This window comes from Megalops cyprinoides, chromosome 1 (assembly GCF_013368585.1).
Source record: "Megalops cyprinoides isolate fMegCyp1 chromosome 1, fMegCyp1.pri, whole genome shotgun sequence".
Lineage (NCBI taxonomy): Eukaryota > Metazoa > Chordata > Actinopteri > Elopiformes > Megalopidae > Megalops > Megalops cyprinoides.
In genome coordinates, this window is record NC_050583.1 from 48982631 (window position 1) to 48999939 (window position 17309).

General features: G+C 39.2%; 1 protein-coding gene across 1 annotated transcript; it reads right to left on the reverse strand.

Moving 5' to 3' along the window:
* Window positions 1–1016: 1016 nt before the first annotated feature.
* LOC118789949 lies at window positions 1017–16856 on the reverse strand. Its single transcript, XM_036546743.1, has 12 exons — window positions 16449–16856; window positions 14417–14512; window positions 13598–13828; window positions 11912–11934; window positions 11707–11825; window positions 10525–11128; window positions 4278–4758; window positions 3054–3149; window positions 2730–2960; window positions 2283–2305; window positions 2078–2196; window positions 1017–1585 (listed from the first exon to the last, which is right to left on the reverse strand). Exons 1-12 carry the CDS (start codon window positions 16854–16856, stop codon window positions 1017–1019), a joined length of 3000 nt encoding a protein of 999 aa, XP_036402636.1.
* Window positions 16857–17309: the final 453 nt, after the last annotated feature.

Sequence of the window (17309 nt, forward strand, 5' to 3'; positions counted from 1 at the left end):
TATTATTGGATGGAGAGAAATATGGGAAGAGTCTCTCAGTAAATGTGTCTTTAAAGGTAGTCTGTTGGGGTGGGGTGAAGGGCTACTGCTTCACAACCAGACTGAAGACAACTTTCATTGGCCATTACAGACACCTTCACTGGGCAGATCTGCAGGGCTCCAGGGTTGCTGTCATGAGTGTTTAGACAAGGATTGAAACATGGGAAGAGTCTCTCAGTGAATGTGTCTTTAAAAGTGTAGATGTGTGACATCTGGGGTCATAGAAGGACACTTCCCCACTGTCATAGTCCAGCTGCACTCCTCTGGGGTTTCCTCTTCAGTGTGAGGTGTGTTGATGGTGAGGAGCAGGCTTTATACACATCACCTTTGTGCAAGGCTACAACCCAGAATCCTGTCTTTGAGCCACACACTATCTTCCTCTTCCTTTCCATGGACTCTCTCACCACTCCTACACCCCACTCAGTTCAAGTGAACAAGTTTAAATTTGAAATGTTGGTGGGATGGTACAGGACTGTCTTCTGGCCTGCCCAGATCCACAACTACTGGGCTGCACCAGGATATTTTTCATTTAGTTATGTATAGTTTTCATTTCTTACTTCGGCCTTTCATTATGTTTCTGCTGTTATTGTGTTACAGAGTAAAAATATGAGGTGGATCTATTGGAGAGGAGAGGAATGGAATGAGGAAGGTCTGTGCTGAGTGACACAACATACAGATCTGATTATACAAACGCAAAGAAATGCAGATACAGACACGTGGGCACACACACAGCAGAGAGACTCACAAACAAATTACATTATTGAGATAATTATTGACATTTTCAATTGCTGACAGATTTTGATAGCTCTCTTGTCCACATGGAACATAGTAACGTTATGCAGAAACACATCAGAAGAGGTACATGAATGAATGCTTAGATTTCGAGATAGATTTATATCTAAAAGCCGTCATGTTGATAGTCTGTTACGATCCGGAAAGCGTGAAACTTTCAAAACATTTGGCTAGACATGACTGTCTCAGACATAGCATAGTGAGGTCATTGTTAAAGACACATTCACTGGGCTGATCTGCAGGGCTCCGGGATTAGTGCCATCAGTGTTTGTGCAAGGAGAGACATATGGGAAGACCGTCCCAGTGAAAGCATCTCTGAAAGTGTAGATGTGTGACATGTCACTGGGGTCATGGAAGGACACCTCCCCCCTCTTATAGTCCAGCTGGACTCTGATCTTCTGGGGTTTCTTCCTCAGTGTGAGGACTGTTGCTGGAGAGGTAGCAGCTTTATACTCATCACCATTCCTCAGAGCTATAACCCAGGTTCCTCTCTCTGGATCGCATGTGATCAGTCCCTTCCTGTTGATGGACTCTTCCACCACTCCGACATTCCAAGCAGCTTTATTCCCTACTTCCACCTCCCAGCTGTGATGTCCTGAGGTAAAGCCCTGAGATCCCAGCACGCCCACACCAGAGTCAAACCTCTCTGGGTTGTCAGGGAGCTGCTGCACTGTGTCAGTGTGTCTCACATTGGTCAGATCCTCCGACAGAGAGAGATAGGGATGTGCAGTGTTGGGGTCCAGAGTCACAGGAGCTGAAGGACAAAAAAGGAGACTTTTAAAAACACACATTTGGGTTGAAAAATCTGAATAAAGTGATGATTTATACAAACAGGCTTGAAATAAAATGAATTCAAATAAATCTTTTTAGAAACCTCAGAAACTGAATTTTGAAATGACCCAAACAGAGAAAGTATCAACCAAACAAGATTAAAATTACACACCTTAGAGATTTTTTATTTCTAAAAATAAATTAAGAAAGTCATTGAATCAGAGCTTTCTCTGCCCTGAGGTTGATTTCAAAGTAAGAAGGGTCTTAGTTATAAAATTGTCTCCCTTTAGTTTCTGTTGCAATTAAAGGTTAACCTGAAATGTGGAAAACTGTCATTCCATTCATAATACTTTTTCCTAACAGATTGGAAGAAAGTAATGTGAACAGAACAAGACACTTTGAGAAATATAATTACAAAATTATGTGCAAATTTATGATGATGATTGTCTTTGCGCCCATCTCCCCCAGTACTCACTGTACTGCACCATCCCCAGCATCTTCTCCCAGACTCTGAACTTCAGATTGCCCAGGTGTTTGGCCACATCTATCAGCACCCCTGAAAGCAGCTGTGGATCCTGCAGTGTGCACTGGGCTCTGTAATGACAAGCAGGAGTCACTCATGCTGTGGGGTTTGAGGTGACTCAAACAGATAAGAGGAAGAGAAAAGAGAGTCTACATACCTTTCCTTAGCATTTCTGTAGATCTAAAACACACAGAGGAATAACAAAATGAAAATTTTATCCATGTGGGGCTGGCTTAATGTAGTTTTTCATGTGTTTTGTGGTTGCTAGTATATGTGGTGGTCTTGATTGTGTGTGTAAGCCTATGTGAGTTGAAGATGTGTAAATTTGTGTATTATTTGTACATGTTTTTGTACACATTTCAGTGTGAGTATATCTGTATGAGCATGTGTTTGTGCATATGCCAATGCAAATTTGAATCTGGGGGTGTGTGCATGTGCAATGTATGTGCATGTGTGTGTGATAGAGAGAGAGAAAGAGAGAGAGAGAGAGAGAGAGCTAATTTAAATACATGTACTATGAAACCTCGGGGAAGGAAAACATGCATTATACTGGAAGGTGTGATACCAGCTCTGTTAGAAATCTGTAGTCAGATCAAGTTCCTACATTTAAAAAGGAGATATCTTCAGTGTCCATGGACTTCTCTATGGCTGTGATTTTGTATGAAAGGGTAGAGATGTGTCTTGTGATGTTTTCTATCTTCTCCTTCATCATCTGACTCTTCTGCTCCTCTTCCTCCCTCAGTGCAGCTAGTCCGGCCTCCTCTTCATCTCTCAGGAACTGGTGGAGCTTCTCAAACTCTGCCTTTAATTGCCTCTCTGTGTGCTGGGCCTGACTCTGGAGAAAACATTGTGAAACAATGAAACAGAAATAATATTTCTGCTAATTTGAGTTTTAACATTAACAGTGGTTTCTAACTGATATACTCACCCTGATGTGGTCTGCTGTTTTCTCATACTCTTGTTTAACTTCAGTGAATCTCTTGATCTTTTCTTTAATAGGATTCAGTGCAGTCTTGAGTTCTTCCTGGAATGAAATAAAAGTCATTATTTAGAGAATGTAGAGAAACACACCAGTTACGAAGTAGTTTAAGACAGTCTTGTTATTCAGTGAAGGTAAATTATGTTACATAAATTATGTAAAATCAAACTAAAAGCTTTTTTTTTGGATTTTTTTAGCTTCCAGGTTTCATGGTTTCCTTGATTTTATCATAGAAGACATTGAATTTCATCATTTATTTAATTTCAACATTATTTCACTGTAAAATACAGTGGTGTCAATATACTCAGATTTCAGGCAAGTTGTTTATTACTGAAAGATTCCAATCCATTGTATTTAAAATCCTAAATTATTGAACACAAATTGTTTGCTTGTGAAATCACTTTCGTGAATACGTTTAAAAAAATATTCAGACCCTTTCAGTGCTTCCTGATATTTATTTAAAATCCTCTCAGATTGTTGCAAGGTGGTGTCAAGAACTTCTGTCCTGTCACATTTTGGCCAATCAACCACTGAAGTAAAAATCTAGAATTCTAGGAAATGTAGTTGAAAAGCCCTACTGCAGAGTCAGTAAATAATAATAATTACACAAATTCAATATATTTTGTTGAGTATGATTTTTTTTTAAAAGTCATTTTCCTCATCATAAAAATACAACCAGGATGCCTCTGTGTAAAAGACATTCAAGTGTATTGTGGTTTACAATCAATGCAATCTCATTGGTTTGTAGCCTGCTAGGGCACATGTGACATACATAACATTACTGTCATTTAGCAGACACTCTTATCCAGAGAGACTTAAATACGTTACAGTTTTTACATGTTACTCATTTATGCAGCTGGAAATTTACCGAGGCAATTGTGAGTTAAGTACCTTGTCCAAGGGTACAAGGGAATCAAACTGGTGACTTTTTGGTTACAAGCCTTGCACCTTACCACTGTGCTACACTGCCACCTGTATCTGCGCGTTCTGTACATCTGATCTGTCACACTGATGATTTCACAATTTCACAGTTGATTTAATTTTACTGTGAATTTCTCTGCTTCTTAGCAGTGGTTAATTTCTCTACACTTGGCCACAAAACTCCATTCATAATGTACTGTCTGTACACATATACTTGTTTCACCCAATGTTAAAGTATTTGAAATAGAGTACCTTCAGATCCAGTGCAGCCTCTTCTACTGGACAGAGCTGGTGGGTTTTGTGTTTCTTCGAAGTCTGACACACAACACAGAGAGTTTCCTGGTCCTCCTCACAGAACAGCAGAAGTTTTTCACCATGAAGCTTACAGCGAGCTTCACCCTTCTCTGGAGAGTCACTCCCAGCTTTCTGCTTTAAGTAAATTTCTACAACGTTTTTCAGAACCAGGTTAGGTAGTGGTTCCGTGAAGAATATCCTCCTGCAGATGGGACACTCCTGAGAGCTCTTTTCCTCGCAGAACCGCTGCAGACACACTCTGCAGAAGCTGTGACTGCATTTCAAGACTACAGGGTCCTTGAAAATATCACAGCACACAGAACAGCAGAGCTCCTCGTCCAGAGACAAAGCTCTAGCTGCCATTTTACAGAACCATTCACTTCCTGACTGTCTTACGCATAACTCTGGAATCCCACTCTCCGACTTTACTTTCCCTTTCCTGGCAGAGCACACCCCCGTGCCTCTAGAACTGAGCAAACCTGTTGAGTCATTTGCAATGGAATGTTGCTGGCATGGGATTTTCTCTTATTGAGAGCCCTTCAAGAACATCCGATTCCTAAAATATCCCTCTGTAAATTCTGAGTAAACAAGACAACACACTGTAAGTTGGTTTTATAGTATATTCAGATAAGAAAATTGTAAATGTGAAAGTTGTGATGCTCTTCAGTAGAGGGTGTGAGAGGGTTTGCTAAATAAATTGTGTGTGTAAAACATAGTGATGTAATTCCTCCATGGAGGCCAGGCCTCTACACGCTCCATCTCACTTTAATCTGCTCCCTGTGCGGGACTGAGCCTCTGACAGCCTTAACTGGAGCCGGGGAAGTGGCTGCTGATGCCTTTGAGGGGCCAGACACAGGACACCAGGCACGCACCACTCGTCCTCCTCTTGTGAGCAGAGGTGTAAAGAGTACTCAAGTAAAAATACTGTTACTATGGTGAAATTGAACTAAAGTAAAAGTAAAATTACTTGTGTAAGAATCCACTCAAATAAAAGTAAAAAGTAACTTATTTAAAAGTTACTTTGAGTAAAAGTTACTTAGTTATTTTTTTTAACTGTGGTTGGCGATGTGGTTGGTGAGGTGCAGACAGATTGTCCTCTAGGACCTTTCCCAGGCAATGCAGACAGGGAAAGAGCATGTATATAACATGTTATTTTTAATTTCAGATCACCTTTATAAAATAAAGTGCATTAACAAATTAAATTAAAACATGAAATAAACATTACATAAAATTTGCATAAATATTTTTAAAAGGAATAAAAAATAAAAATGATATAAGATAAAGTTAAATAAATAAACATGAAATAAATACAATTAAAAACTGAAATAAAAAAATAAACATGATATAAAATAAAGTATACTAACAAATTAAAATCAATTGCCTCTTCAAGGACATTAATTCTTGTCATTGGATTTAAAACACGTGTGGCCACAGACTTAATGAGACCAGTCATTGAAGTTTCTATTGATACACCTAGTTAGCAAGCTAATTTCTGCTTCGATATAAATTGAATAAAGCACAATAAATTCCAAATGTTAATAGCTCACGCTATTATGATCATACAATCCAAAAATGGATTACACTTTAATTCTGTCAGACACAATTGTGTCGTCTTTTACATTTAATATTTAGCGTAAAAGCTGGCACAATAACGTCAATAATCGTAATTCGTTACTTCCATCCCTGCTTGTGAGTGCATACTTGGTAAAATGTTGAGGTTCATCAGCTGCTTTCTGATGATCAGATTTCAGTGCCACATGCACTCCATGCATCCTCAGTCACTGCTGCTGTGAGCATCAGCGCCCATCCTGTTCCCACTAAAACCAATACCTGATGGCGTTGGGGCACCCTGGTTCTGGGTCCTCATTCTCTGCATCCAACACAAAAGGGCTCAGACTGCACCTTTTTCCTGTTCCTTCCTCAGAAGCAAAAACAGAAATCTCCAAGAACAATGTAGAAAGCTCAGCTTTGCTGGATATGAACCAATACTGCAGAGCTGTGAAGGGACGCTGAGGAGATACGCCCCGATTCATGCCACACTGGACTGAAGTCTGGTGATTGAGCTGATCAGTTGATAACATGTATTTTGAGCCGAGTTAACCATTTCTTTGTAGAATTGGATGAATACATTGGAACATTATCATGCAGGAATTTACATTTTTAGAAAAGTGTGAGCCTCCTAGCAGAGGCAGTTTTTGACAGACTGTCCTGGTTATATTTCATGACTCCCTCTACCTTAAGATGAACCCCACTACTTGTAGATGTAAAACAAACTAAAAACATAACAGAACTTCATCATATTTCACAGTGACCTTTGATTCTTTCTCACTATAGGCTTCACCTTTATTGTCCTGAATTTATGCGTATGTGCATGTCCGTATGGCACAATTTTCATCTAACTATATGATGTTTCCACTTGTCAAGAATGTCTAGTCTGGCAAATTCAAGCTACCTCTTTTTGTGGCTTGCCTTCAAAATGAATCTTCTTCTTTGCAAACCTGGCCAGAATCCCTGCCATGTTAAGAATGAAATCATGCTCAATGTGAAGTGTGTTTTCTGGGAGCAACAGTATAAGCTGTAATCAGATAAAAGTTGCAAATCTGCAAGTGCCTAACCCCTTGATTGCACAGATGTATAAATTATAAGATACTATGCAGGGTAGTATAAGTGAAAAAATACAGCCACTCATGATGAGCTTAACCTATAGTGTCATTCACAAAAGGACATATTTTATACTTTTCAACAGCATTAGCTAATGGTGACATCACTGTTCCAGACACCATCACTGGACAGATCTGCAGGACTCTGTAGTCACTTCCATCAGTGTATCTCAATAAATATATCTACAAAAGTGTAGATGTTTGACATGTCACCGGTGTCATAGAAGGACACCTTCCGCCTGGCACAGTCCAGCTGCACTCTCATCCTCTGGGGTTTCCTCTTGAGTGTGAGGCGTGTTGGTGGGGAGGGACAGGCTTTATACTCATCCCAATTCCTCAGAGCTACAGTCCAGAATCCTCTCATTGCACTGTATGTATTCCTGTTGATGAACTCTTTCACTATACAAACCTCCCACATGGGCATGTTCCCCACCTCCATCTCCCAGCTGTGTTTATCCCGAGCAAAACCCCTCAGAGCATATAGCCTGCGTACGATAAAATTGACGAACACGTTGGAATTCATCGATTTGTTCTCAGCCGGAAATTGTTAAGTACGAACGAATTTCACGACTGCTCCAGACCACTCGTAAAACATACGTAAGAACACCAATCTGATCAAGATGTTTTTTTTGCCGGTCGGATAACTTATAAGTATCACATTTATAACTGAACAACATGGCCATTTGCAGCTGAACTACATAAAAACGCCATTTAATCTGCAATAAACAATCAACGCACTTATCTAATGAGTAGGTTTATATTGTAATTACCTTAGTTTCTTAAAATAAAACTAAAAGTAAAGTAACTAAAACTAAAATACAAAACCAAATCTGCACACCGTTATTATCTGGGACTACAGAAATTCCATCAAAAGAAACAAGGCAAACGTAGGCGAATTGCCCAAGTGCAGAAAGTGATGTGTAATATGCTCATCTTGTGCAAGTCATGCTCCCATGAATATCTGTATCTGTATGAATATATGAATACGACTGTGAAGTCTACTCCCACATAAATATATGTCTTTAAAGTCTACTCCCACATACTTGTATGCGTCGGACACAAATTTCATTGTAAAAATTCAATTCAAGACAAAAATTGATTTAGATATTGGAGTTTTTTTAAGTCGTGCTAATTTCCACCAGCGATTTACGGACTTGTTCACACTTTATGAAGGATATCGTTTTGCATGCACCTCTGAAAGGACTGTTCATATCTCTGAAAAAGGGAAAATATCTTTCTTTTTTCCTCGGCAATGTTGGTTATGCCTGCGACTCGGAAGTCAAAATGCCCTGATATGGGATTGTCGGAGGTTTAGTAATGCTAATGAGACATAACATGATAGAGCATCAGATTTAAGAACAGTTACTTCGGACTCATCATCATAATAACGAAATAGTTTCGGCGCGTTTCATGAATCGACATGCCATTTTTCTATGAACTTTTCGCAAGAACAAAATACGATCGTTTCTACAAACATTGTGACTAAACATGACTTCATATAGCCTACATGGGAAATAACAGTGTAGTTTTCATTGAACACAGAAACAGAATCAGTACACTATGTAAAATTCTATAATTGTAGTTGAAACCGCCTCCCCCAGATTCTCACTGTACTGCACCATCCCAGCTTCTCCCAGACTCCGAACCTCAGATTGCCCAGGTGTTAAAGCTGTTAAGAATATACCTTACTGTACGGGGGATATAGACTTCAAGCAGCCAGTATTTTGCTGCTAATCTGACCTTCTCTTCTGCAGCAAAGTGCCGTAGACGACATTAACCACATGAGGAGTTCACAACTACGCCCCCAGGTGGAGGTTGGCGTGCACTACTTTGTTCACAGTCCAACTAGGTGAAGATGTTCTTCAACTTTGGACAGTTGTTGTGCACAGTGTACAGTGTTATTTATTTAATTATTGACATAACCTCTGTACAAACTATTCCAATAATGTACTGCACTTGTACATTTGGATTAAAATCAAGCATTGCATCTGAACATTGCACGTATTATGCCTCATTATGGATGTCAGAGTAGCATAGTGGTAAGGATCAGGGGTCATAACCAAAAGGTTGATGGTTGTGGTCCCCACTGGGGGGCACTGCTGTTGTACCCTTGGGCAAGGTATTTAATCCAGAATTGCTATACTAAACATCCAGCTGTATAAATGGATAAGATGTAAAAGTTGTAGCCTATGTAGGTCATACTGGATAAGAATAACTAATAATAACAGCAGTGTAAAAATGATGTAATAATAATAATGTAACTAGTAACTCATAAATAACAGTAATGTAATGCAAAAACCATTACACAATAAAAATAATAATAATAATAATAATAATAATAATAATAATAATTAGAAACACTAAGTGAAGGCAATTGATTGGGACAAAAACCATAAACCAAACACACTGCTCCTCCAGGCAGTTTAGCAACCCCAAGGTTTATTCCTGTGTCTTGATGGTATGTATGTCACATTGTGTAGACATAAAAAAAAGAAAAAACACAAAATTCGGCACACAAAATTAGGTTGTACACTGTGGTGCATACTAGAGGAAAAAGGTTTTAATCTCAGGAGTTACGGTGATATTTATTATTCACTTCCAACCAAACATGCTACATCAACAACAAAAATCCAAATCTTACTACATGTTTATTACATGGTTACAAACAGATTATTATCTTTGTAAAATATCCTGTTTAATTAATAAGTACTAACATATTCATTGTTTTCTAACATCATAATCAGACCTTTAAAAAAGGGTCCCCCCTGAATTCATGGCTCAGAAATGCATTAGATGCAGAGTGAATAAAATCTGCACTTCCTTTCTGTACCTTTCTGGTACCTCCTTTCTGTACCTGTAAAGCAGAATTCTGCAAAATAAGAAAACAAACAATGTGCCACATCCATTCAGCCATTCTGCCCATACAGCAGGAGTCTGATAACAGATAAGGGGGACTGGGTTTTCTTTTCAGGTCTGTGTCCTCCGGTAACAGCTCTGATGTTCTCCCTGTCTGCTATCAACTCCCACAACAGTCAGAACTGCTGAATAACATGACAATCTTCTGTCACATACATCTGTTCATACTCTGACTTGTTCAATTTGTTTTTAAATGCTTTTAATTATCTCAATCAAAGGTTTTATGTGAACAGTAGCACTTTTAAACATCCAAGACAAATCCACTCCCAACCCCTGACACTAAAGGCATCATATCTTATTATCAGAGAGTGATTACTAACTAAAGCTTGTGATGATGACAGACTTGTTATATTCTCTTTCACTCAGGAGAATGTAAAATGTTAATAATATCAGGCGAAAGATGACTTTCATAGACAATTTCACTGGGATGACATCACTGTTTCAACATTACATTATCGGCATTTAGCAGATGCTCTTATCCAGAGCGACTTCCATCAATTACAGGTTTTTACAATGGCATCCATTTATACAACTGGGTATTTACTGAGGCAATTGTGGGTTAAGTACCTGCTCCAAGGGTACAGCAGGAGTGCCCCTGTGGGGACCCAAACTGGCAACTTTTTGGTTACAACTCCTGCTCCTTAACCATCATGCTATGCTGCCGCCCCAAACGCTTCCACTGGGATAACATCACTGTTACAGATACCTTCACTGGGCAGATCTTTAGAGCCCCAGTGCTGCTGTCATAAGTGTTTACACAAGGAGAGAAATATGGGAAGAGTCTCTCAGTAAATGTGTCTTTAAAAGTGTAGATGTGTGACATCTCACTGGCATCGTAGAAGTACACCTTCCCTCTGTCATAGTCCAGCTGCACTCCGATCCTCTGGGGTTTCCTCTTCAGTGTGAGGGGTATCACTGATGCTGCATAATATTTATCTCCATTCCTCAGAATTCCAACCCAGGTTGCTCTCCCTGGTTTGGATGTAATCCTCCCCTTTTTGTTCATGGACTCTTTCACAACTCCTGTATCCCACATGGGCATGTTCCCCACCTCCACCTCCCAGCTGTGTTTTCCTGAGGTAAACCCCTCAGAGCCCAACACCATCCCATAGTGGTTAAACCTCTCAGAGTTGTCAGGAAGCTGCTGCTCTGCACCAGTGAGTCTCACGTTGGTCAGATCATCAGATACAGACAGAGTGGAGTGTGCAGTGTTGGGGTCCAGAATCAAAGGAGCTGAAGGTTGAAAAAGGAAACATTTTAACACATTTAAGCATTCAAAACATTCACAAATAGATCTAGAAATTAAACAAATTGAATGATCAAATAAAATGAAATAAAAGCATTTAATTTTTTTAAATGACATAAACTAAATTTGAAATGACATAAACTCAACAGAGAAAGCCTAAACCAAACAAGATTAACATTATACTGCTTGAAAAATGAGATAATAATTATGAATTAAATGATCAATCATAGCCCATTCTGTTCTGAGGCTGAATTTATGGTGGGAAATTCTTACTAATATGATATTATGATTTATTTATTTATTTCATCTCTAAATGTTTGCTGAAGGTTTACTTGAACTGTGAGAAAATTATAATACCAAAAGCTTTTACGAAGTAGTGAGTGAGGGTCAAAATAAAGTTCTTGAAGGAGCATCTAACTAAGAAGGGGTTTGTACAAAATGAGTATTCCCTGGGAATGCACGCATTGTGAGAAAATAGTTATATGACCAAACACAGAAATGTAATCACAGTTTTATATATGAATTTATAATGATTGTCTTTGCACCCAACTCCCCCAGTACTCACTGTACTGCACCATCCCTTGCATCTTCTCCCACACTCTGAACTTCAGATTGCCCAGGTGTTTGGCCACATCTATCAGTGCCCCTGAAAGCAGCTCTGGATCCTGTAGTGTGCACCGGGCTCTGTAATGACAAGCAGGAGTCACTCATGCTGTGGAGTTTGAAGGGCCTTAATCAGAGAATATGAAAACAGGTGAGAGTCTACGTACCTTTCTTTAATGTTCTTGTAGATCTGAAACAAACAGAAGCATGTTCTTATTATTTTATCATTGACAGAAAAAAAGCTGTTACATTCAGCCAGCTCGTGTGTGTGTGTGCGTGTGTGCGCACGTTTGTGTGTGGGTGTGTTTTTGTGTTTGTGTATGTGCGAGGGACAGTGAGTGGTGTGTGACAGACAGACAAATGAGATGAGTAACTGGGTAGGAATGCACTAAAGAAAAGCAGCAATATGGAGGCAGGAGGAACTATTCAGGGAGTGTATATGCCTTTAAACAAATCATTAATTACAACTGTTTATTTTCAGATAGCTATATTATTCTTTACATCTTAAACTTGTGCAGTGTTTTCTTATATCCACGAATTCAGGAAACATTGACAAGATATTGGTATGATATTTGTTTATCAGTTTTGTGAAGATTCTGCAGTTTAAATGAAACAGATTCTGTAGTTTGCTTGCTAGGCTTTACTGCATATTGTGTTCAAAGATGGCAAGTTTTTCTGCTCGAAGTTATGAAATGGATTTCACTAAATTGAATTCCATCATCATAATGTGTAATGGGAACAAAGAGAATGCCATAACATCAGATTGTTTTTCTGATGGTTATTATCTGAACAATTAAGTCCCCAAAGTCAAACAAACTGATGTAACATGGTACAGCTGTAAAGAAAAATAATGCTATCAAAAAACATAATGTGGAAACCCCCACATATCAGGATTGGTTATTCATCAACTTTTTTGATTGTTAACTGAGTGAAGGAAACAAAAAAGTTGAAATTAATGATTGGTTTAAACTTGTGGCTCCTGTTTCCAGCTCATCAGCCTCCCTCTTTCCAAGAGACACAAGTCAACATGACTGGAATCAGTCACTATAAACCCATAACACTTCATCAATTTTTAACCTTTAAAAAGGAGATTTCTTGAGAGTCCACAGCCTTGTCTATAGCTGTGATTTTCTCTACAAGGCTGGAGACATGTCTTGAGATGTTTTCTATCTTCTCCTTCATCATCTGACTCTTCTGCTTCTAAAGGCATCATATATGCCTTTAAACAAATCATTAATTACAACTGTTTATTTTCAGATAGCTATATTATTCTTTACATCTTAAACTTGTGCAGTGTTTTCTTATATCCACGAATTCAGGAAACATTGACAAGATATTGGTATGATATTTGTTTATCAGTTTTGTGAAGATTCTGCAGTTTAAATGAAACAGATTCTGTAGTTTGCTTGCTAGGCTTTACTGCATATTGTGTTCAAAGATGGCAAGTTTTTCTGCTCGAAGTTATGAAATGGATTTCACTAAATTGAATTCCATCATCATAATGTGTAATGGGAACAAAGAGAATGCCATAACATCAGATTGTTTTTCTGATGGTTATTATCTGAACAATTAAGTCCCCAAAGTCAAACAAACTGATGTAACATGGTACAGCTGTAAAGAAAAATAATGCTATCAAAAAACATAATGTGGAAACCCCCACATATCAGGATTGGTTATTCATCAACTTTTTTGATTGTTAACTGAGTGAAGGAAACAAAAAAGTTGAAATTAATGATTGGTTTAAACTTGTGGCTCCTGTTTCCAGCTCATCAGCCTCCCTCTTTCCAAGAGACACAAGTCAACATGACTGGAATCAGTCACTATAAACCCATAACACTTCATCAATTTTTAACCTTTAAAAAGGAGATTTCTTGAGAGTCCACAGCCTTGTCTATAGCTGTGATTTTCTCTACAAGGCTGGAGACATGTCTTGAGATGTTTTCTATCTTCTCCTTCATCATCTGACTCTTCTGCTTCTCTTCCTCCCTCAGTGCAGCTAGTCTGGCCTCCTCTTCATCTCGCAGGAACTGGTGGAGCTTCTCAAACTCTGCCTTTACCTGCCTCTCTGTGTGCTGGGCCTGAGTCTGCAATATGAAAACAAATTTGTAAAAATAAATAATGTGGGGGGGCTCCCAAGCGGCTTAGTTGGTAAAAGCACTTGTTCTGAGTGTAGACTGAGCACTACGGCCTGGGTTCGAACCCGACCGTGTCACTAGCCTACAGTGACCGGGAGCTCACAGGCGGAACACATTGGCATCATTCCGCCAGGGATAGGGGTGGGTACGTTGGCAGGGGCTTCGGTCCCATTAGCAACAGCGACCCCTGCTGGTCGATCGGGCACCTGTGGTCCACGTGCCAAAGCTGCGTATGAAATGTCTTCCTCCGACTCATCTCTGTGCCAGCTTAGCTTGTGGAACGCAGTGCAAAAAGAAGCAGCGGCTGACATCACGTGTCTCGGAGGAGGGCACGTGCTTGTCCACGCTCTCCCGGATTGACAGTGGGGGTTGTGCAATGGGACTGAACATCGATGATGACAAATTGGACATTCCAGAATTCGGGGAATTGGCCATTCCAAATTGGGGAGAAAATGGAAGATGGAAAAAATAAATAAATAATGTGCTTATATCTGTGTGTTGTGGAGTTAAACTTAGCCCCCCAGCTGGTGTACTCACCCTGATGTGGTCTGCTGTTTTCTCATATTCTTTTTTAAATTTAGTGAATCTCTCCAGTTTTTCTTTGAGAGGATTCAGGGCAGCCTTGAGCTCCTCCTGGAATGAGATCCGAGCATTAAGTGCTTTTTCTGCTCATCACACTGTTTTTAGGCAGTAGAGAGTTGCACACTCTGAATATATTTACTGTACTTCACCTCTGAACACCATGCCTCTCTTGTGAGAGCCAGGAAGCACCCTTTGAAAAACCCAAGGAGTCCCTAACTCTAATTTTAAAGGCTGAGCAAATGTTTCTGGGAAATTACAGTGACTCTCTAAGATTACAAGGGTAATCCAAGACTAACTTTTTACAGACACATAGTACAGCAATGTCTGCATCTCAGACCACCAAGATACTTATAGCACCTGTGAACGGGAGCAGTAGTTAATCTACAACATCTGAAGAAGATTCTGTTCAACCCAGCTCCTAGTCCAGGCTCTCAGGTTCAGTTTGGAATTCAGTCAGAGAAGTTCAGTTTTAATTGTATTTGACCAGAGGAAGATACAGAATATGACGCCAGAAATTTGATATCAAAGAGACAAGACAGACTGTACATTTATCACTGGATTTGACTACAAATATACCTCAGTGACCTTAATCACAACTTGTTGCGATCAAGGATAGAAACTTAATAACCTGACAAAGATGAAAATGGCCTGATACATACCAGACTCTGGATAAATATCATTACAAACTTAATACAATGGATTAAAAGTAATTTCTTCACAACATTATACTAGTTGGACACGTGGTCATTCATGACCTTAACCAAAAAGTAAATGACGTTCTTTTACCAGTCATGAATTTAAGGCTCATGTGTTCAGTTATCACATCATTGTTTTCTTGATGCTCTATATAAAGGTACCTGCCAATGAATAAATATTCATTTTTCCACAGGTGGCAGTAAGCACATAAGTAAGACCACACCAGAATTTTCAGTTCCTAAACTGTTTTAAGCTGAGCTATAGCAAAAGAAAGTGTGTCCAATGTAATATTATAAAGTTTATAAGCAGCAATTGTATTTTGACAGAATTGTTATATGACATTGTTATTTTTATTTGGTATTTTATTATTAAACTAATAAAACATAGTGAAATACATTTGTAAAATGCTTAAATGACTTTCCACATGGTCTTTATTTAAAAGGGAGGTCAGCTGAGTTCAAGTCTCAGTTTGTTTTGCCTATATGAATCAACACGTACGTATGCTAGAATGATATTTCACATACTTCCTTTAACCACAGAGCTGATACTATGTGCCCAAATAGAGCATAATGGGTATGTGCTCTGACAAACAAAAATCAGAAAAAATTAGCTACCCACATAAAAATAGGAGGACTGTTCTACTTTAATTTAGCCAAAGCAAAATAAATACTGGCTGCTTCACTGCGCATTAAAAAAAACTCTATGAGTTGTTGCCACACTACCTCTCTTTTACAGTGGAGGCTGCTGTTTATACATGCATACATTGTACTTGTGTTCAGTTGTGTATTTTATACAATTATGTGGGGCAGCAGTGCAGCATAGTGGTAAAGAGCAGGGCTTGTAACCCAAAAGGTTGCATTACATTATTGGCATTTAGCAGACACTCTTATCCAGAGAGACTTAAACCAGTTACAGGTTTTTTTTTTTACAATGTTACATTTACATATAATGAAGGGCCATACAATGTTATCCATTTACACAGGTGGATATTTACTGAGGCAATTGTCCGGTAAGTACCTTTCCTGACAGTTGAACAGCAGTGCCCCAGTGTGAAATTGAACCGGTGACCTTTTGGTCACAAGTCCTGTTCCCTAACCACTACACTACACAGCCAATTGGTTTGAGTCCCAGCTGGCGTTGTACTTAACCCAGAGTCAGAGCCTCAGTAAAAATCCAGCTGTATATATGGACAGCATGTAAAAACTGTAACCTGTGTAAGTCACTCTGGATAATACCGCCTGTTAAATGCTGATAATGTAATGTGTTTCAAAACTAATATGACATAGCATACCTTCATATCCTGTGCAACCTCTTCCACTGGACGGAGCTGGTGGTTTCTGTGTTTCCTTGCCGCCTGACACACGATACAGACAGCCTCCTGGTCATTTTCACAGAAGAACACAAGCTTCTGTCTGTGAAGACTGCAGCAATCTTCACTCTTCTCTGCAGCTTCACTCTCAGTCTTCTGGTTCAAGTAGGACTCCACAATGTTTTTCAGAACCAGGTTAAGAGGAGGTATAACTTTAGAGGATTTTCTCTTACAGATGGGACACTCCCGAGAGCCCTTCTCTTCCCAGAACCGCTGCAGACAGATTTTGCAGAAACTGTGGCTGCACCCCAGGACTACAGGGTCCTTGAAAATATCATGGCACACAGAACAGCAAAGCTCCTCTTTCAGAAACAAAGCTTTAGCTGCCATGTTACAGACTCTGTTGCACTGTGACTCTCTTAGACACAACTCTGGAATCTCACCCTTCAGCTTTTTTACTTTCCCTTTTCTGATAGAACACATTGTTTCCTTGTAAAACTTAACAAACCTGTTGAAACCTGAGTAACATTTAAAATATACTAATACTCTTTTTATATGTGTGTATGTCTCTTGCATAATGTCTACTCCTTAAAATGTATCTCTGTGAACTGTCAGTAAACAAGACAACCCAAATGTACTTTTATACTAATCGAGAAAGGAATCTGCTAAATGTGAGAGTTGTGATGCTGTTCAGTGAAGGGTTTCAGAGTGCTGCTAAAGAAATTCTGTGTATAAAAACAGTGATGTAACTCCTCTAAGGAGTTAAGCCTCCACATCATTACATGCTCTTCTACTTTATCACTCCTCATCACACATTCTTCTGCATTTGTGCTCTGAAGACAA

Excerpts from the sequence above, each read along its gene's own strand:
- LOC118789949 (XM_036546743.1), bottom strand. The coding sequence starts at position 16,856 with ATGGCAGCTAAAGCTTTGTTTCTGAAAGAGGAGCTTTGCTGTTCTGTG. Across the intron at positions 11,129-11,706 it reads GCAAGGGATGGTGCAGTACA|CTCCTTTGATTCTGGACCCC; the intron begins GTGAGTACTGGG and ends TTCAACCTTCAG. Across the intron at positions 2,197-2,282 it reads TACAGAAATGCTAAGGAAAG|AGCCCAGTGCACACTGCAGG; the intron begins GTATGTAGACTC and ends TTGTCATTACAG.